Source organism: Oncorhynchus nerka, linkage group LG19 (genome assembly GCF_034236695.1).
Source record: "Oncorhynchus nerka isolate Pitt River linkage group LG19, Oner_Uvic_2.0, whole genome shotgun sequence".
Taxonomy (NCBI): domain Eukaryota; kingdom Metazoa; phylum Chordata; class Actinopteri; order Salmoniformes; family Salmonidae; genus Oncorhynchus; species Oncorhynchus nerka.
This window is the reverse complement of record NC_088414.1, coordinates 6,906,506-6,928,069: the sequence shown is the minus strand read 5'-3', so window position 1 is coordinate 6,928,069 and position 21,564 is coordinate 6,906,506. Positions and strand designations below refer to the sequence as shown.

Genomic DNA, 21,564 nt, shown 5'->3' with positions numbered 1-21,564 from the left:
CCCAGAATCACAAGTCTAGGTGCGTTGAAACCGCCTCAGCCCATAGAGACCCTAAAGTTTATTTCCTATATCTCTTTCAGGGACCCCGTAGCAACGGAAAAAGTGAATTTTCAGCACTAATTAAGGTCGCTGCTCGGTCTATCCGAATGACCTGTCGACCCGAAACTTGGGATTTGGTGTTGCCTCAGCTAGGCCTACACATAATGTCAAAACACGCAGCTCGAATGTAATTACTTGTTTAAGTTTTTATTATGATTTTAAAAGAAGGCGCTGTGAATTTTGGGCCTGCTCTGAAATATGTGATAGTTGGCTTCTAAACGTGTTGGACAAAGTGGGTTTGGTGTCCGTATCTATAAGTTTGGTGTCAGTATGATATCTTATTGACTGATGGCTGACTTCATGGCAGTATAATATATTGGCATTGTACATTTCATATTGCAAATGGACAGTGTACATTTCTAATGTATTTAATGAGGGATATACTATCACCAAATGGACAGGCTGAAATCAACACCACGAGCAATGGAGAGGAACCACTATCACTGCTCGGCCATCCCGAATTCAACGAGCCAGTCAATTGGGTATTTCTGCAGTATATTAGAGCCTGTTCAATTCGTGTTGGTAAATGCCCGTTGGAAGACATTGCAAATGGACAGTGTACATTTCCAATGTATTTAATGAGGGATTTACCATTACCAGATGGACATGCTGAAATCCAACAAGCGATGGAGAGGAACTACTATCACTGCTCAACCATCCTGAGTTCAACGAGCCAGTCAATTGGGCATTTCTGCAGTATATTAGACCATATCCAATTCGTGATGGTAAATGCCCATTGTAAGACATTGCAAATAGACAGCCGTGCACCTGGTAATCTGAACGGTTTACCAGGAGCGTATTTTTTTATTATGGCTCTAAATGTCTTCAGGGAGCGTGCTCGCCATCTTTGGGATTTCCGTTTGCAATATGGTTTTGATGAACTGCCGTCCATTTGAGTGGTGTTTGCGATTGTGTATATGGTTCGCCCAATGCCAATAAGTTGCCATTCATTTTTGTCCATTTCATGGGGGTCTTCCCTTACCCTTAACCCATCATCCTCTACTCTCTTCACTGCCTCAGCATACAACGCCTTCTGTTCTGGCAACCTCAACCTGTCTCTCTCGCACCAGGCACTTCTGATTCTCAGCAACATGGGCACCCCCCCACAATTGACACACACAGTTTTGCCCTCCTGCAGACCCACATCTCGAAATCTCCCTCCTACACACTGCTGCAACATGACCATAAGCTTGGCATCTTAAACACCGTAGTGGGTTTGGCACAAAAGCTCTGACAGGATACCTGACATATCCTACCATTACTTTGTCAGGTAAAGACTGCTTCAAAACTCAAAAAGGACAGACAGTGTCTTCTCAGTTTCACCACACTCGCACATCGGGCATCACAGACACAGGGAATCTTCCATTTCAGATGCTCCATGTTAACGCCGTCCTCAATGCCGTCCTGCTCCGGAGAGCACAGGTCTTGTCCCTAGGCACGTGACATGAGCGCCCTCTTTTTCTGGACAGAAGAAACACAGAAAGTCAGTCCACTTCGAGCTACCTTCACCGATTATCTCTGGGGTGGCGCATGAAGTAGATGACAATTATATACCTTTAGTTTTTGATAGTACCTGGAGTGGAACTTCATCCATACTATTGTTCTTTGATGAAGAGTCTTTCCCTTCTCACATAGAGTTAGACTTTGTGAGATACCCTGTAAGAGCTTTTGTACCCAAGCACCTCCAGTGTCATAAATGCAAAGATTTGGTCATGTGTCAAGTGTATGCATACAGGAAGAGTATCATATGCCAGCTGAGGTAAAATGCTGGAAATGTGGTGGTGAATATGCACCCCAAATTCCTGAAGCAACCTGTTAGGGTGATGGAGACAGAGTTAGCAAGAATAAGGGCTGTTCAACGTGTGTCCTATCAGGAGCCCGGAGTTGGATAGAAGAGTTGAAGGGGCAAGTGGCATTGAAAAAACAATGGTAGTAGAGCCACCAGTGAATATTTCTCGTCAAGTAAGGGATCCTGACATATTGCATATGAAAAAGTGGAATTTGTATAATTTACTGCAGCGGTCATAAACTGTACAGCACAAGCGGAGAAGAAATCAGAGAAAATCAGCATCATTGTGAGTGTGGCTGAAAGCTTTTTGGGTCTCCTTGATTTCACAGCTGAGGCCTTGCAAGGAATCCTGTTAACAACTTTTCCGCCCTCACAGGTCTCTGAGCCTGTGTAGGAATGAGATCTGGATAGGTTTATGACTGAAGGAGTGGGATGGGTTTTGATTTGTCTCTTTTTTTCTTTTTTTATGCAATGGACTTAAAGCTGCAATATGTAACTTCTTGGGGAACCCGACAAAATTCACATAGAAATGTGAATTCTAACGCATTGGCTCGAGTGGTTGATGTCCTTGATGATATTTTGGCCTTCCTATGACATCAGGTGCTGTAGGTGTCATGGAGGGCAGGTAGTTTGCCCCCAGTGATGTGTTGTGCAGACCGCACCACCCTCTGGAGAGTCTTGCGGTTGAGGGCGGTGCAGTTGCCGTACCAGGCTGTGATACAGCTCGACAGGATGGTTTCGATTGTGCATCTGTAAAAGTTTGTCAGGGTTTTGGGTGACAAGCCAAATTTCTTCAGCCTCCTGAGGTTGAAGAACACTGTCTATTGGTCTATGTGAGGAACTTAAAACTTTCCACCTTCTCCACTGCTGTCCCTTCAATGTGGATAGGGGGATGGTCCCTCTGCTGTTTCCTGAAGTCCACGATCATCTCATTTGTTTTGTTGACGTTGATTGAGAGGTTGTTTTCCTGACACCACACTCCGAGTGCCCTCACCTCCTCCCTGTAGGCTGGCTCGTCGTTTTTGGTAATCAAGCCCACTACTGTTGTGTAGTTTGCAAACTTGATGATTGAGTTGGAGGCATGCATGGCCACGCAGTCGTGGGTGAGCAGGGAGTACAGGAGGGGGGGGGCTGAGAAAGCACCCTTGTGGGGCCCCAGTGTTGAGGGTCAGCGAAGTGGAGATGTTTTTTCCTACCTTCCCCACCTGGGGGCGACCAGTCAGAAAGTCCAGGAACCAATTGTACAGGGTGGGGTTGAGACCCAGGGCCTCTAGCTTAATGATGAGTTTGGAGGGTACTATGATGTTGAATGCTGAGCTGTAGTCAATGAACAGCATTCTTACATAGGTATTCCTTTTGTCCAGATGGGATAGGGTGGTGTGCAGTGTGAGTGCTACGGGGCGGTAGTCATTTAGTTCAGTTATCTTTGCCTTCTTGGGGACAGGAACAATGGTAGCCATCTTGAAGCATGTGGGGACAACAGACTGGGATAGGGAGAGATTGAATATGTCCGTAAACACACAAAAGTATTTGGTTTTAAATATATCAAAAGTAAATGTAATCGCTAAATATTCTTAAGTATCAAAAGTAAAAGTACAAAAAAAGCACACTTCAACAGTCAGACATCATTTACAAACGAAGCATTTGTGTTTAGTGAGTCTGCCAGATCAGATGCAGTTGGGATGACAAGGGATATTCTCTTGATAAGTGCGTGATTTAGAAAATGTTCCTGTCCTGCTAGGCTTTGAAAATGTAACGAGTGCTTTTGGGTGTCAGGGAAAATGTAAGGAGTAAAAAGTACATTATTGTCCTTAGGAATGTAGTGGAATAAAAGTTAAAGTTGTCAAAAATATAAATAATAAAGTACATATACCCCCAAAAAACTACTTAAGTAGTACTTTAAAGTATTTTTAATTAAGTACTTTACACCATTGGGCAAAATTGATCTGCTTGACACGCCCAATATTCATTCTGTAAAATTCATGCACTTTGGTTGGAGTGAGCCAACGGCAGTGTTCCCTTCCCTTATGTCCTCAGAGCCACCACTTTGAGATATACAACAAGGTGTACTCCAAGCTTTATGTGTCATTTTAAAACGCCGGAGGGAGATAGAAAGCTATAACAGAACCGTGGTGAGTCTCAAAGTGGAGGATTCTCTCTGTGTCTTTGCCTATATCTAGTCAATTTAGCTGATGTCGATATCCGTTTGACATTCTTTTCTAAACATTCTTTTTACAAACACCAGAAAGTACAAATCACTTGTGAGGCAAATAATGTGTGGACTAAGAATCCGTATTTTGGATATCTGCTAAAAAAGTAGGCTTCTTCTATAGGTGCTTTGTGAGAGAACCCCCTTTTCTATTGTGTAATTGTGAGATCACGTTAGTCTACAAGATAATGCCAAATGTCCTGGGACGAGTTTCCTATCGTCAGTCATTATTATCTGATTATGCCCAAGAGCTACACTATCCACATAAACTGGGCAGTGTGACACATCAGCATGGCCAGAAATTCACCCCTTCTGTCCTGGCCCGACAGTAGTCTGTGTCATTATAAGTCCTTGTCAGTGTCAAGAAATACTGCCAGTCTTGACCTGAATATGAGACGTATGTTCTGTGAAATCACCACTAGGTGGAATCATGGTGCAGGTTTTGACTGTCACATCTCCCTCACTGCAAACCCAATACTTTGTAAAAACACTACATGACCAAAAGTATGTGGACTCCTGCTCATCGAACATCTCATTTCAAAATCATGGGCCTTCATTTGGAGTTGGTCCCTCCTTTGCTGCTATAACAGCCTCCACTCTTCTGGGAAGGATTTCCACTAGATGTTGTAACATTGCTGCTGGGACTTGCTTCCATTCAGCCACAAGAGCGTTAGTGAGGTCGGGCACTGATGTTGGCCGATTAGGCCTGGCTCACAGTCGGTGTTCCAATTCATCTCAAAGATGTTTGATGGGGTTGAGGTTAGGGCTCTGTACAGGCCACTCATGTTCTTCCACATCGATCTCGCCAAACCATTCCCATTCTGTGAGCTTGTGTGGCCTACCACTTCACGGCTGAGACGTTGTTGCTCCTAGACTTTTCCACTTCACAATAACAGCACTTACAGTTGACTGTGGCAGCTCTAGCAGGGCAGAAATCTGACTTGTTGGAAACTAATTTGAAGGGGTGTCCACATACTTTTGTATATATATCGTTTTTAATATATTAATATAATCATATCAATGATGGGACTGGGATCGAGGGGATAGGTCTCGAAGGGGTCAACACTGAATAAAAATATAAACGCAACATGCAACAATTTCAAAGATTTTACTTACAGTTAATGTGAGGAATCTATGGATTTCACATGACTGGGAATACAGATATGCATTTCTTGGTCACAAGGTATTTTTGTGCACTCAAATTGCCAATAGATAAAATGCAAATTGGGTTCGTTGTCCGTAGTTTATGCCTGCCCATACCATAACCCGCCACCACCATGGTGCACTCTGTTCACAACATTGACATCAGCCATCCACTCGCCCACATGATGCCATACACACTGTAATGCGGTTGTGAGGCCGGTTGAACGTACTGCCAAATTCTGTAAAACAGTGTTGTGGTAGAGAAATGAACATTCAATTATCTGGCAACAGCTCTGGTGGACATTCCTGCAGTCAGCATGCCAATTGCATGCTCCCTCAAAACTTAAAGTATGTTTTTTGCAATTCTACTCATTTTGCCATGGGGCAGAGAGACATTTTTGCAGTTTTAAAGCTGATTTCCTGCAATTCTACCAATTTTTCTATGGGATGGAGATATTTTTTGTGCAGTTTTAAAGCATATTTTCTACAAATCTACATATTTTGCCAGTCAGGGCCCGTGGGCACATGCCCTGTGTGCCTGGTCAGTATTCAGCCATGATTACCTCAAGTTTAGATAACTAACTTACCAATCTAAAAATTGTTAGCTGACATGGCTAATTGAGTGACTGTCAGTGACTGACAAACAAGATAAAAACTGGCAATGCACAACCACTATAGACCCTGGTTCGATTCCAGGCTGTATCACCACCGGCCGTGATAGGGAGCCCCATAGGGCGGCGCACAACTGGCCCAGTGTCGTCCGGGTTTGGTCGTGGTAGGCCACCATTGTAAATAAGAAGTTGTTCTTAACTGACTTGCCTAGTTGAATAAAGGTTAAATAAATGAAATATTTTTAAAATATGCCTGGAGCCGGCCCTGTATCCCCTTCATAATCGTCTTTGGTCCACAAGTCATACGCTGTCTGTTTGGTCTTATAGGACACTTTCTGATCAGGATCATAGGAATAGTTCAAGGAAATGGGTCTAGCAACTACTCAGAAGGAGAAAGGGTGAGTGCATGAAGTGAGTTGTGACATTTCCCATCCTTCATGCCTTTGTGTGACTGACAGCAGCCGCCTTCCTTTGTTATACTGTATTGTCAATGGCATGGTGCATGGCCTAAAGATTGTGGCCAGTAGCCATGATGATAATGGCAGCAACAGGGTGAAGTGCGAGAGTAGCGAGTAGCCAGCCCATAGAGCAATCACCTCCGGCTCACAGTCTCACTGTTTACTGCAGCTTTCATTTTCCTCTGTTGCCTTGTAGAAATGGCTGATTCCGAATCTGTTATCAGTTGCTCTGTGTCTGCTTGCATACTTTTTCTCCTTTGCACCCCAGTATCTCTACTTGCACATTCATCTTCTGCACATCTATCACTCCAGTGGTTAATTGCTCAACTGTAATTATTTCGCCACTATGGCTTGTTCATTGCCTTACCTCCCTTATCTTTCTTCATTTGCATAAACTGTATATAGACTTTTTCTATTGTGTTATTGACTGTATGTTTGTTTATTCCATGTGTAACACTGCTTTGCTTTATCTTGGCCAGGTTGTAGTTGTAAATGATAACTTGTTCTCAATTAGCCTACCTGGTTAAATAAAGGTGAAATAAAATAAAAAATACTTGCCAAGGGATGGAGGGAGAGTCAGACAGAGATAGATTGTGTGTGTGTGTGTGAGAGAGAGAGAGAGGCTTTGCCTTTGAGTTGTTATTGGATCCAAGAGACCATAGTTTCTTACCTTCATAGTATTTTCTGGTTGAACAATACAATGAAGATAGATGAGATCCTTCACCTTTTTGATTTCACAATTTAATGCACCTCTAGAAATAGCGCATTTAATTGCCTTGATACATTTCTGATGACATTGATAAACAAAGAGTGATTATTTTTGTATTTTGACACAAATGACATTTCATCGTATTTTCATGATGTTGATTTTTTTTTAAAGCAGTTCAATACGACTTTTTCTATAGTCCCATTTTGCAAGTGTAATTGCGAACTCTCGCTCATACTATACAGTGCACACATAGGATGCAATGCCCAGAACGGATATGTAGCCTGCTTGACTAAAATGTAAGCGTCACTTAATACCGATTATATTGAATTCAATTATAGCAGACCGCTATTGAGCACGTCAAAGAAATGAATGTGATGACGCAATGAGTTAAGTGGGCGGAGACTGGTCAGGCAAAAGGAACCATGGCTTCCGTGCAAGCCGAGGTAAGCAAGAGGGGCATATTTACATCAAGATTGGTTTCCTGCAGCTGTGTGTTTTTGTATGACTGTGGGCTTGCCCGTTTCAACAAATGTTGTAGTTTTAGGTCAAAAAACTTAAACGAGGATAAATGTTGTGAGACCTCTGCTTTCAGTATATTTCAAACTGCCCGCCCGGTACTGTCAATTCTGAAACCCTGCTTTTGTGTCGGTAGGGCAATTGAATGTGCTTGAATCGCTAGGAATATGCGCTGCCCCGGAATCTGAATTGTGCATGTTGATGCATTCAGCTTTGTTCAGTCATACAAGTTCCAGGGCCATGTCGCCATCCGGCTCTTCAGCTAGCCAGTGTTTTACCTGTGCAAACCACAAACTCACATTATTGCAATTGATTTACCCCTTGCATAACTATTGACATTATTTTTCGACACCCTTTTTGGGGCATTTTCTATTGCAAGAGTAATGTCTCCCCCTCACTGTTTCCCACAATATACAGGGAGCTGCTAGCTAGCTGCTTAGCTTAACGTTAGCTAACAAGTTAGCTTTTTGTAATATTAACGCGCTGCCTAACGTTATATGTGAATCGAACTTGGATACCTGTATTGGGGTCCAAACAGGGCTCTGGTCCAAGGATGTAGCTATCATTGATAAACGTGAAAAACAACGTGTATATTAACGAAGTAACTAGCATTATTCCGGTTAGTGTATAATTTCAAATTCCCTCTCAAATCAAGCGACTAGCATAGCTGGTGTTGGCTGCACGGTACATCAAAAGTTGACTACTGCTCGACAATGGAGCTCGCTAGCTTGGAACTCCTGCTAATCCCCAGTTAACCAGCTAGTACATGTGAGCTCCAACACAGCTATGATAGGAATCTAGTTGATTTTAAAAGGATAGCTAAGGTAACGCCACAGAAGAGCAACGCTTGTAGTATGCACAGGGAACTATACGGGTTTGTTAGCTAGCTATGTACAGTGTAGCCAAATAAACTTGAGTACAGTAACAAGTTGCTTAGTCCAGCAGACAGTGGCTCGTTGCGGGACGAAACAAAGTAACAAGCATAAGCATACGGATTTGTTCAAATGAAGCCAGAAGTGACTGCAGCTGGTAACATTGTTGCTCGCACTTCCCAACACTGACCTCAATGTTGACTCAACAAACAAGGTCGCATGATTAGTTCACGGGTCGTAGAAATGTAATTTGATCAATATGTAAACAGACTTCGGTAATATCAAGTGGTCCCTGGAGAAGTGGGTATATTCAAACCCCCCCCCCCAAATGGCACGCCCAGCGAAGGAAAGGTGCACTGTGTGAAAAAGTCAGTGACACACACTGACTGACCTAAAATGATATATCCCATATTGGTCTTAGTCAGGCCAACCCAAGATGTACTGTGTAGTAGGCTAATAGTAGTGCCTATTATTGAGACCGATAAACTGAGTCAGAAATCCACAGGTTTCAGATTTCCCCCAAATTCAGGCTCTTGTTCTTAGTCACACTATGTATTTATAGAAAAACAAAATGGTATGTTCTAAATCCATAGCAATGCTTAAACCAGATCAGGAGACCACTTTTAGGGAAACATCTAAGAAATTTAGATTTTAGTAAAGTTACCTTTTAATTCAAGTGTGAGGCATCTAGCACAGTTTGGCTAGCAGTGAGTGAGTTTGCAAAAAAAATGGCCACTGGATTAATGCAAATAATTATATAATTCTGACAGATAGGGATGTTTTCTATTGGTTTACTTTCAACTTTCTTTCATTGTGTAGCAGCCAAAGGAATTAGCCTAATCATATTAGCAACCCATGATAGTTATTGCATCTTTAAATCCCCCCTCTTTCAATTGGACATTTCCATCTCTGCATGAAACCCTTTGCATTTGTGGTGCGCATTATATGAATGTGTTTTCCCACAAATTGCATTTGCGTAGGTCTACTGCCACGTGTACATTGCTGCGACTATTTATGTGAATAAATACAATTTTATCAACTTTTTAAGCTAAACTATCCAGTCAGTTCCATCAACCCTATACATTGATAGGGTTTACCACCACTACACTAATTTGATACATATCAGTGGGGATTAAGAAGTGAGTATACGTAATGCCCACTGAATAAGTGGGTATACGGCCTGTACCTGCGTATACCCTCCACTAAACCATTGGTAATATCTACTCTCATGTACATTTAGTTTGTGTGACAATCCGCTGTTATCCGACAGGGAGTTCGAATTATGTTTCACTTAAGGACAGTCTCCTTCAACACTCCCTGGTAGGTTCCTTCTATTGAGAGGTACCACTCCTCAGTCCTCTCCATCTGTTTGAAGATGCCGATGTCACTTCTGTGAGGGACAACATGCATCTGGCTTGTTGACAAGGAGGAATCTTCTAATCTGAGGTTGTTGCCTTCTGCACCCATTCATTATAGCTCCAGAGCCACATAGCCAACATATGTTTTTTTTCTTGCAGACAATAGCCTACACATGCCAGTAATAACCACACACGTCATGCCCATTGCATTTGCTTTGGCAGGGAACACAGAGGAATGGATGTTGTTAATGTTTGTTTACACTGGCCTCTGAATCAAACCGATAATTCATGGCTTACTGACGTGTTGCCTTATTTTTTACTTTGCTTTGAATATTAGTATTGTGAGTGTGTAGACCTAAATTGTGATTAAAGTCCCTGGTGATGGCACTCTAAGAAGAGTCCCAGAGCCTGCTTTGTTGTTTGAGCCAGATAAGGGGGGTGGAGCCTGACCTAATGTATCCCAAATGTACTTTATTTTGTACCCTGTGGTAGTTGTTGCAGCCATTAGCAGCCATTTTGGAGGAGAGCATTGGGAAACATTAGTTGAGAGAATTATAAAACAAATTATTCTTCAACCCAAATGTTCTTTATAGAAGTAAAAAATGTTGGAAGGAGAAGCAGATTGATGATACAAGAAGGTCGGACTGTTGACTTGCAGTGGTCTGGGTAAACGTGAATGCCTCTGGACTGGCAAATTCCACTTCTTGCTCATCGTTAGCCACGGAAGCTAGTTCTTGCCTGCAGTCTTCCCTCCCTCTGTCAGTTGTTGGGCATCAGTGAGCATGCTCAGCACTGAGCTGAGCTCTGCTGCTCCTGTTGGATAGACAGGGTACTGCACTGGGCAGAGCTGACAACTAGGCCTCTGGCCTTAACAGGAACGACCGGCTCTTTATGGCGTCAGCTCGGCTCCTTGAAGGCACGGCGTCTCTGTTGCTGACAAAGGTATGGTGCACTGTGGTAAGGGGGGAGTAACAAGGTGGGGGCCACATAACTGCAACCTTACACTGATCCTCTGACTCTGTTTTAGTGGAATATGGGAATCATTGCTCTTTATTTCTCTATGCATCACACATGTTGTAGTTATCACAGTATTTCTTTCATCTCTATTTTTAATTTGTTAGGCAACTGGTAAATCATTTAATAGCCACCTGGCCTCAAGCTGTATGTATGTAGCCTATTGTTTGCGATGTGCAGGTAGGATATGTGTAGATATGGGTTTAGCGTGAGGTGGCTGAAGTGCATTCGACTTATCTCTCAAATGGTGAAGGAGTGGGTGAACTGGCCGATTTGGGATGCGTCTTGTGCTCTCTCTCATTGAATAGAAGACTGTGATGGGGAAAAACCCTGATCTTCCTTGTTTTTGGGTCATGATGGAGCATGCAGCTTATCATCTACACAGATCCTACTCTTGGTGGGAAAACATGTCATGCTTCTTTTCGGTGGAACACTTATTTGATTGGTAGGCCTCTTTAGTTCAGGCTATTCTGATTAAATAAGTCCAGCAGCAGTGCAATACTTGAATGGAAAGTGAATACTGCTGTGTTCTACAGATGATTTGCATTTTCAGTGCAAACAATTTCATCAATGTCATTTGAGTTAGATGCAGTCGGAACAGATCATAATGCTGTTGCCAACACCATTCAGGTTGTTGGTGGGCGATAAATCCACTTAGTGTTAAACTGTACAAAACAACAGACAATGACCCATATGGACTCATTAGTTTTAGGCCTACCTCAGAACAGCTTATCCAGTGTTTCACTTTTTTTTTTAATGAAGAATTGGGAACTTCTTGGCCCCTGGTGGGTGAGGAGTTCAAGTTTGTGACTGGAAAGTGGTTCTTGCATTAAGATTGACGTAGGGTGGTATAATTTAGTATTTTTGTGCTTTGTTAAAGGGAAATCATTGTTTCTAAGAAGGTAATAGCTTACTGTTTTAGTACGGTGCAGCACCAAAATAATCTGTTCTTGTTAGTTACGTGATTAATATTTATGCTACTTGCAAATGTTTGCAAGGCCGAGTATCAGAGACTTGGCCAGAGAAACTGTTTCCCTAATTTTCGACAAAGAAAATATTTTCTGACATCCTAAATCTTGTTGATGTGATTAGGCCTTTGCAGTAAATAATATTTTGGACTGCGTCACCGGTTGATGCCAGTGATTGAAATCATCCAGTAAATTTAGATGATTTTATAACTAGACGTTCACATTCTGAAATGTGGTAAACCCCTTGACAGTTTTCCCATTGCCCATTGTTGTCTCTTGATATCGTTTCACGAAATGGCTGCAATGTTTTTTTCCCTCTTCCTTCTCCATGGAAAAAAAGCAGGGCTCCATCTGAGCATGCCCAGTAAAGGCCATGTCAGAGCTTTCTACAGAGAGTTGGTCATGTGACCTGAGCTGGGACAGTGCATGTGTGGGAAGCTAGATGTTGAGTGTGGAGCTCTACTTTCGCCCTTTTCCTCCTCCCCATCGATGGTGATTCACTGCTTTATCCATGTACTTCAATGGTTGCCTGGGGGCGAACTTGAAAGAGAAGGATGGGATTATTACAATCTCCATTTTTTTTATGTCTCGACTCTCTTCTAATGGGGCTTGCTCAGATGGATCTCAGTTGTCTTTTTAAATAGTTTGGGAATTGACAGCCTCCTTAATTTCTGTCTTTTATTTTGGAAGCTAAACCCCATGATTGATTGGTTAATTAATTAAGTTAATCGATTGAATTGTGTCAAGGTTCCACAGACTTGGCCACGTCTTTTACCTGTAGACCAGAAACGCTCAGGTTTATCAATCAGGAGAACGAGATGCCCAGCAAGACTTGATCAGCTGGCGATAGCCTAGTACGTGTCTGGCTAAACCATATTCCTGTGAATGACTGAGGGACTATCCTCTGAACGCTCCATGTACATGTAGAGGGGCCTCAAATCCATATCCACCCCAGGAGCTGAGCTCAGCTCAGCAGGAACAGGGAAGCGGAAGCCCTGTGTTCCCCTCTGACTCTTTGGATTAGTTAATGAGGACATCAGGCATTCTGTCTTTTGTATTAGTCGGGTTGATTTGGGAAAGGCCTTAGTTCCGAATGAACAGCATTGATGTTGTTTACAAATCTAGCTGAATTGTACGCTGTCCACAAATAGTCTGTCGAACATTGTAATCCTGAGAATCAACCAATTGTGAGGTATTCTGTTGGAGTTGAGGGGTTAACTAACCCGGGTGGTGGCAGACTAGAGTGGGATGGAAACTGTCCGAATGTACAAGTCTTTTGTCAAGCCCTTTTCTTGAAGACTGTTAGCATGACACCCGTTTCTGGAGAATTTATTGTGGAGTACTAGTGACTTCTGGTAGCCTCTCGTCGTGTGTGTGTGTGTATAGGTTGTACTAATTTTAGTGGCCATAGTCAGAAGAGATGAGGACTAAATGTCTCACTGGCAGTGGGCCCCGGCTTTCCGTGGGCGTGTGGTAGCACACACTGCTGCGAGTAGACTAACAGAACTCCTATTATGGCCTCCGTTTCTGTTTTAGTGCTGAATTCTTTCTCTTTCTTTCTTGCTCTCGCTTTCTTCCTGCGTCGGCTCTATCGTGGCATAAGAAAACACATTGATTCCTGTCCAACAGAAAACATGAAACAGATTTTTCTTTGTGGGATGTAAGATTTCGAAATATACGTGTGGGTTTAAGATCGTTGTTAGATTTTTATTTTTGTAGAAAGGGACTGCTGAGATCTTACTCCATTGCCTGCAACTTAGCTAGTTCATAGAGCTTCAAAATGGCTGAGATGCCTACTGAGCATGCTCGGTAGACTGCCTCACTGCCTTGTGGTGCCATGTTTAGGGCCTGACCATAGGGCAGCGTGAACACAGGGCTGTAGAAGCAATGAGCACGATTGAGTTCCCATCCTATGTAGCTAATAAACTTAACATGTTCTGGAGAGAGGTTTGTCATGAATAAAATGTGTAGGGAAATTCAAGCCTCCATTTGTAACAGGGAATCTCAGAATAGCTCTGACATTCTGAAAGGATTTATGTGCCAAGATCTGGTGTGTCCTTATCAAACTCTCTCTCTGATAAATTGATAGCCTATTTTCATATCCTCCCTTGACACCCTTGCCACTTCAGCTTGGCATTAAACAATTCATATTTTCATTTACCACAACAAATTAAAATGCATCACTCTGGAGAGGAGGGGAAAACAATAGTAGATGTGTGCATATCAAATCAGAGAAGGACCCTGGCCTGTATGATTGGGATATGTGTGCTAGTTTCCCCGACTCTTCTGGGGAGGCATCGTGTGGTGTTGCCCTGTGGTCTTCAGCCTGAGGACAATATAAGGAATGAATTCAGTGGTCAGAGAGGAAGCCTTGATACCTCCCATCATTTCAGAGGGAGAAGTGCAGATGGCAAGGGAGAAAAACAGGGGGAGAGATCCTGACTAAACAGAAGGTATTTCACCTCTCAAAAGAAGAGGTGGACTAGTCACTCAGCAGTATAAATCAATATTCTCGAAAACCTGACCCCCACCCCCAGGCAACACAGTGACTAGAGTCTGGTTTCAATGATTGACTCTTTTGGCCTAAAAGAACTACGTCACTGCCTATGTCGATAAGAAAGAAAAAAACTATCCTGGGGACTCTCCCAACAAATCAGAAGGCAGACATGCCAGAACGTTGTGATTAAAAACCAACGTTTGCTATCAATCTTGCTTGCTGCTATTTCGTATTTTATTCAAGCGGATAAAGTAGTGACGTAGGCATTGACGTAGTTCTGTGCCAAAAGATTCCACCACTGAAACAAGATCCGAGTCACTATTGCCTAAGGAAGTGTTTAACAAGCTATTGAAGCAATGGGATTGGATTAGATCCTTTTTTTCTGTTATGAATTTACAACCAAACAGAAAAATGATTGCGCCAAAAGGTAGCGACATCATCGTCAGTCCACATACTTGGACGTCTTTTTGATTTGGTTATAGTCCAGCTTCCCCCAAGCTTTCTCCTATGGCTCGTTTGTCATTTTATTTGATTTAGAATTCATTTGAGATTGTCTGCTTCAAGGGTCATGTCATAGAACAGTTCGCTAGAGGCCTTTTCTGACCTCTCCTTGCCGATACAGTGAAGTTGGCATCCATCATTTCCACAGGTACATTACAGTAGGCCTATCTGTTGAAGAGTTGGCTTGGCCTGATGGCCAATTGTGGCTCAGTTCATAGGTCATGGTGCTTGCAACGCCAAGGTTGTGGGTTCAAATCCCACGGGAGACCAGTATGAAAATGTAATACATGTAGGCACTTACTACTGTAAATCTCTCTGGATAAGAGCGTCTGCTAAAAGATTAGAATGTAAATGTAGAGGTGAGATGGCTGAGAATCGCTCCCATGCTAGTTCCATTTTTGCCTCTCTCCTCGCGGGCTCTGTTTTAAAGGAGAACAGTGTTGATTGAGTTTTTAAGAAGCTGATTCGCGCGCGTGCACACCTCTCCTCTTTTGGCCCCTTGCTTAGCGACCGTTTCTCACTTTTGGATGTTGCTGTTCCTGAAATGGCTGTCCACATTCATCCGCGCACAGGTCGCGAGAGAGAAAAAAAGAGGAGCCACTGATTTCGAACTGACTGCGCATGCTCTGTGGAAGACCTCCGAAGAGAGGGACCGAGGGAGCTGCTGGGTCACATGACCAACGAGTTGAATGTCTGCATGCGAGGAGGAAAAGGAGAAGAGGAACAATCCGTTGGAGACTCCCGCTCCTCTCAAGCACCCACACTCTCTCTCCCTCTCCACCACTCTCCTCAATGGAGGCCATCAGGAGAAAGCAGGTATGATGCCTACTGCAAGTACATATTTACCACAGGGAAGGGGACAGTAACCTATTCTGGGCTGTGAAGCCAGTCTTCAGAGTCCATGACAGCAGGCTTGAACAGAGAGTTTGATCAGTAATCCAGGCTTTTTCAGCCTGGTGTGATCTGTGACTGCAGCATTTCATATGGCAGCAAGCTGCTACTCCCCTATGGTGAAGTGGGTAGTAATGCACTGTGTTCACCTGGGTCAGGTGTTAGAAGAATGGCTATTTGAATCTCGCCAAGGTGTTTTGTGGGTCCTGCTGTCTGGGGAAATGTTCATTGTTGATAACTGTGTTTGGAGCATTGGCATAAGGGAAAGGAGCATGCTACAGTAGGCTGGAGATGAATGCACTCGGCAGTGGTCCGACTCCTTGGAATTCTCAAATGGTGTTCCTCCCTGTCCGGCAGGCACTCCAGGACTCAGACCCATCCTCGTTTCACTCCTCTCTCTCCTTCCTTCCTCTTTCTCTTTGCAGCCCTACCCTCTCCTCCAGGAAAGGGCCAAGGAGGTACCGCAGTGAAAATGTCCCATATGGTAAAATACACACTGGAGAGAAACAGAAGAAGGATGAATGACTGCAGGATAATCCTGTGCGATAGTCAGACTCTGGTCTTACAATACCGTAGCCTCAGTGCTGTTCCGCACCAGCTTCAGTATCCAGTGTGATGGTACCTGCATTTTGCACTCCATAATGGCTTTGCAACAGTAGTTTATTTTCCCCCCCACATTGTTACAAGTCCAAATTCCTCACTTTTTGTTCATGCTGCCATCTTGTGAATTTAATGATACACATCATCCATCTTTGAGGAAAGAGGAGGCGATCTTCATTGCTCAATAGCTGTTTTTTTTACCCTTTTGTCAATGCGTCTTTTGTTTAGGGTGTTGCTCTCTTGGGCGCTTGGCAGTCTTAACACCTGTGATAGGAGGAAGCTAGATAGTTGTTTACATTGCCAGGCTATGTTAGTAGATGTTTTCTAATCGTTCACAGCCTTTCAATAGCTAGACAAGCCTTATTCAGGGGACTGGCGTCAGAACCCACAACCCAAGATAGACTTTAGTCATGTAGCTAGCTGTGTTCTAATAGCTATAAGGTGCACTGACCTCACTGCCATTCGATTTATTTTAGAAAGAAATGGTGGGCAGATGCAGTCATTTTTAAATGACAGTGTCTGATATTAACCTTTAGAAGTCGGTTTTGTTTTTTTACAGTATCATTTTTTTACGTCCTTTTTTGTTTGTTACAGGCTTTCATTGTGTAGCCTACATTTTGTAATGATTCTGATATATTTGTCTTTTTCTCATGTTGGCTAATTATTTATTAGAACCCATAGGTGGATCTGTCTTGAGCTCCCATCCCCCATCCACGTATATCCTGACCACATGTCCCCCACCTAGTGGAAAAATGCAGTGTTGGCCACGTTGTGTCAGTAAACAATCTGGTTACGAAATGGCGGAGATCTGCAGACGGCCCTCTCTCTCTCTCTCTTCCCTCCCCCTCCTTCTCTCTCCAATGAGCAACTTCCATTTTCACCCACTAGGGGCAGAACTGAGGACATAGAGAAGCACGATTTAGAGAAGGTTTCTTGAATCTATGAAGGGATATGAAAGGGTTTCTCCCCTCTCATACCTGTGTTGACCACACACCTTGGAATCTGTCTCTGGAACCCCTTCTCTTCTACCCGGTCTCATGTGAGAATGCCTCAGAGATCCTTTTTCTTTGGGAGCCTCAGCCTCTGACAGTTATCAGCTTGCTCTTGGGTGCGAGTGGCTTAGACGAGCAAGTGTTTCAGACGAGCATGACCAATTTTTCCCGTAACTGTTGAAAAAGCTCAATTGCTTTCTGTTTGATTGATGTTGGAAGACTTTAGTCTATGTGATTGCGTTTTTTTAATTTTTTCATTAATAAATCGAAGTATTTCTAAATCGAAGACATTTCTCTCATAACTGAGAGGAGAGAGCAGGATAAGGCAGAGTGCTCAGAATACCAATGGATTTGTCTGTGGATCCACTGAGCTATGTGTGGCAAGAGCTACAGAGAGGCCACTACATTGTCAAGACATACATGCATCTGCCTGACCGAGGACACCGGTGTCTTTGTCCACTGGGGTGTCAGTGGTTTTAGACAATTCACACATCCCTTTGCTTAGACTTAAAACAAATAAGCCCATTGTTTGGGTGACTTTTCAAGTTTATTTTACTTGATTTCCACTGTGAATTATCAGCCTTGGCTCAATGTTCTGTCAGGTGGAGCTCCAGAGCAGGGTTTCATGTCAAAAGCTCTCCTGAGTTTGTCGGTCAGACTCTGCTCTCCCCTCAAATCTAGCAGCTAGGCTGAGGTGCCTTTTAATCTGACAGGCATTGGCCAGGCTAATCCTGAAGGACACATTGAAACAAGAGGCCTCTATCTAACCAATCTAATAGGTCCTCTTCAGCTCCTGATGGTGGCAGGGTGCCAAGAGGTGGGGGCCATCCTCTGGCCGAGGGGACTGTAGGGGAGGTGGCCGTGGACAGCTGATGGAGTCTGATGCTAGGCTATATCCTCCAATACCAAAGCACTGCACAACCTTCCCACTCTTAGCCCACATAAGACTGTCTGTGTAATGGCTCCCCTGGTGGAGACTGAGAGAAGGGCATATTTTGTTGTTAGAGCCACATTAGGCAGACATTTTGTGGTGGCTTTAGAGGCAGGTGTCTGATGGGGCTTCCAATTGGTAGTGAGAGATTTTGCGACGGGCCCGGGTCGTCAGCGGAGAAGGGGAAGATGGTGCATTTCCTCCCATTGCGGATCCCTCTTACCTGCTTCCTCTTCTGAGCTTTTCAGACGTTCTGTAACAGAAACAGAACCACAGGAAAACCTGTCGGTTTGAAAAGGTGGATCCACTGGTATAACTGCATGTGTCCTCTTCTTTATCTTCTGTCTGATGTGTCTGTTCTGTTTTTGGTTTTCCTAGTCTGGTTCATGGTGTCTGCTGTCTTTATCCTTTGTTTGTTTTTTGTCTGGTGCTGCTGAAGGAAGATTGCATTAGCAGCTAGTATTGAAAGAGATGGGCCGGGTACATGAGTGAAGATGAGACAGAATAAGGCAAGGCAAACAAGAACATGTTATGGGTTGTTTCTTGTCCCTGCATAAGTCTTCACCATAATCATCATAGTTGACCTGTGATCTTGGTGCTAATCTGAGTAATTTGGCCTTGTTTGGCCTATTTGACTCTTTGAAGTATGCTGACAGTTGGTTGAGCATGAGATGCTTTCTCTGGAGGTTTGAGATGTTTGAGTTAAAGCCTTTCAGTAGGCAGCTCTCTGGAGGAGGAGAGGAGACACCGTTTAATTCCGTTCCTATTACAGTGCTCCTTACTGAGCAGCGGCCATAACTGGGCCTTCAGCCTAGCATGTCAGCAGAGCGTAGTCGGTGAGGGCCTGAAGACAGAGGGCCAGAGAGAGAGAGGGAGCAGAGCACCTGGCCTTTCTTCCTGTTTGGCCTCGGTGTGTTTAAAGAATGAGTCATCTGTAGTGTGGTGGTCCTGGATCCCACATGGGGAATTTCCCATCGTGGAGGTGTCTTTTTATACTGTGTCTGTCCAACCAGTGTCTGTCATTGGGGTTGTTCCATGTCATTTCAGCAAGCCATGACACCCATCATCTCAGATTGTTCTGAAATTCTTTCAATTTGAAGCTAATGCAATCACACCCAAATTGGCCATTTCAATTTATAGAATTAATATAATATTCAATAAATATAGTACCCAACATCCGATTTGGACCAAACCTTTTCTTAACAATGATTTAAGATGTGAGAAATCCAAATAAATGGTGAAAAGCCCATGGACCTCCCTACATCAAGGCCACCCCAACGGCCAGAATACAATATCAGTTCTCTGTTTGACAAGTAGTATGAAGCTGCTGCTTGGAGTTTATTCATACTGTGTAATGTATTCTCTGTGCATTTGGGGATGTCCTCCCCGGTTCGATTATTTAAAAATTCAAATGAACATTAAATGTGCTATGCATTATGTGGGTTGAATGCTGTAACACAGCATAAATCAATTAATAAAAGTCCCATTTAATCCCATTACTGTACTTTAATAAAATAGTTTTGTATATTACATTTGTTTTATTTTATTATTTCTTTCCAAGTCATCTCATCTCTATAGAGCTCCTGCCTATCCTGTCAAACAAAATCACTATTTTAGTAGGCACACTTTTGTGACTGCTGAATACCAAGTATCAACCACTTAGATAATGTGTTTTCAGGTATTTGTTCATTTGGATCCCCAATGCTGAAGCAGCAGCTACTCTTCCTGGGGTCCACAATTAAACACAAAATATGACAAGTAACGAAACACTGATACACTGATAGACAAGGACAGTCACATTTTAAAATACCATGATAGACAAACAATGCAACAACAAAAAATAATACTTAAAACAATAGACAAAACCGATGTATGTCTGTATGTCCCTTCGCGAAGAAGCTGCTCTCTATCCCATCGCACGTCTTCCGTCTCTTCTCTCCGCGCAATGGATTATGGTCATTGTTGTTAATTACAATGTGTTCTGTGCTAAACTATGTAGAATATTGGCCTGTTGGACACTACAACTCCCTACTACATCCCACAGTTTGCGCTTGATCTGATTTGTCTCTAGAGAAACTGCGCGTTGTGCTCACAGAACTAAATGGAATTTAAAATAATTGAACCGACATCAGTCAATTAGTTTAAAAAAATAAAATAACGGACATTTCTGTTAATTGCAATTTTCTTGGGTTGAAAAATTGACTAGGGACTAAAATATGAGAACCCTACTAAAATAATACAATTATAAACCATTGCATGGTAGTTGTGTTTTTCAATAAAATTATTAGCAAACATCTCTGTCATGTGATTGGTGACATTTACCATTAAATCCAACCCATTGCAAAATACTATACAGTGTGTGTGTTTGGGACATTTACCATTTGAAGAACATTGAAACCATTAGAACTGCTGAAGCCTAAAAGCTATTGGTTTTCTACCCAAAGTTGCAGAGAAAATGTTGTTATTCATTTATTAATAAACGCAAGACACCAGAAAATGTGATAAAAGAATGTGGCAGGAACAGTGACATCTGGTGGGCAAAACATGGTACTTAAACACTTATGGGGGAAATGCAACCTGGGCTAATTTCTCTGAACAGGGGGGTCATCACCATATTCACTAAGAATACATTACATAGTATGAATAAACAATACACCAAGCCGCAGCTTCATACTACTACTACTGGCCGTTGGTGGGCTTGGTGTGGGGTCCGTGGGTGGCTTTTGGCCATTTTTTGTTTTTTTATTCCTCATGTCTTATTCATTGTTCGGAATAAGTTTTGTCCAAATCAGATGTTAGGTACTATATTTATTGAATATTATATGAGTCCTATAAATGAAAATGGCCAATTTGGGTCAGTCAAATAGCTTAATTTCTCATTATTTCAACAAAATAATGCTTGTACTTTTTTCAGGTGGAACAACCCATTATGCTTTGTAGTGTTGTTCATAAGAGTTCTGTTCTGTGTCTGTTATAGCCACACAGAGTTGCAGGCTATTTCAGACATGGGGATCATAAACTTCACATACTTCAAGCTTAAAAATTTAGTGAAATTGTGGACATACTTAGGTTTATGAGTGCATTCTGTTGGTCTGTAACCTCTCTAAACAGAGTAGGCCTGTATTTGGCGTCGCAAGGCTGTTAATTGTCCAGCACGCTTTTGTAGGCTATATGAATTTCTCTGACCATATAGCTGTGTTCTTGACGCTGGGCATGGAGTTAGCAGTTTGTGTGTGTGTGTGTGCTGTCAGCCCACAGGTCTGGCCGAAGGCAGATTGGGTAAAGGGGAGTCCATGGAGGAGGGGATGGAATCACCTGGGGACCGAGAGGAGGAAGGAGGTGAGCTCATCTTTAAAGCCATTACAGCTAAACATGGTAAGGTTTACTCCTAGTCTTTGTCTCTTGA

General features: G+C 42.9%; 1 protein-coding gene across 4 annotated transcripts in view; it reads left to right on the top strand.

Moving 5' to 3' along the window:
* The first annotated feature begins 7,377 nt into the window (after positions 1–7,377).
* Positions 7,378–21,564, top strand: part of ehmt1b (euchromatic histone-lysine N-methyltransferase 1b) — a 30,934-nt gene continuing 16,747 nt past the window's right edge. For 2 of the 4 annotated variants that reach the window (XM_065004678.1, XM_029689192.2), the window contains exons 1-2: positions 10,611–10,706; positions 21,410–21,533. In XM_065004678.1, the coding sequence (XP_064860750.1) occupies positions 10,656–10,706; positions 21,410–21,533 (175 nt within the window). In that variant the 5' untranslated portion in view covers positions 10,611–10,655. Of the gene's footprint in view, positions 7,462–10,610; positions 10,707–21,409; positions 21,534–21,564 lie in introns of those variants that run through there. The other 2 variants (XM_029689193.2, XM_065004680.1) reach the window with 2 other exon arrangements.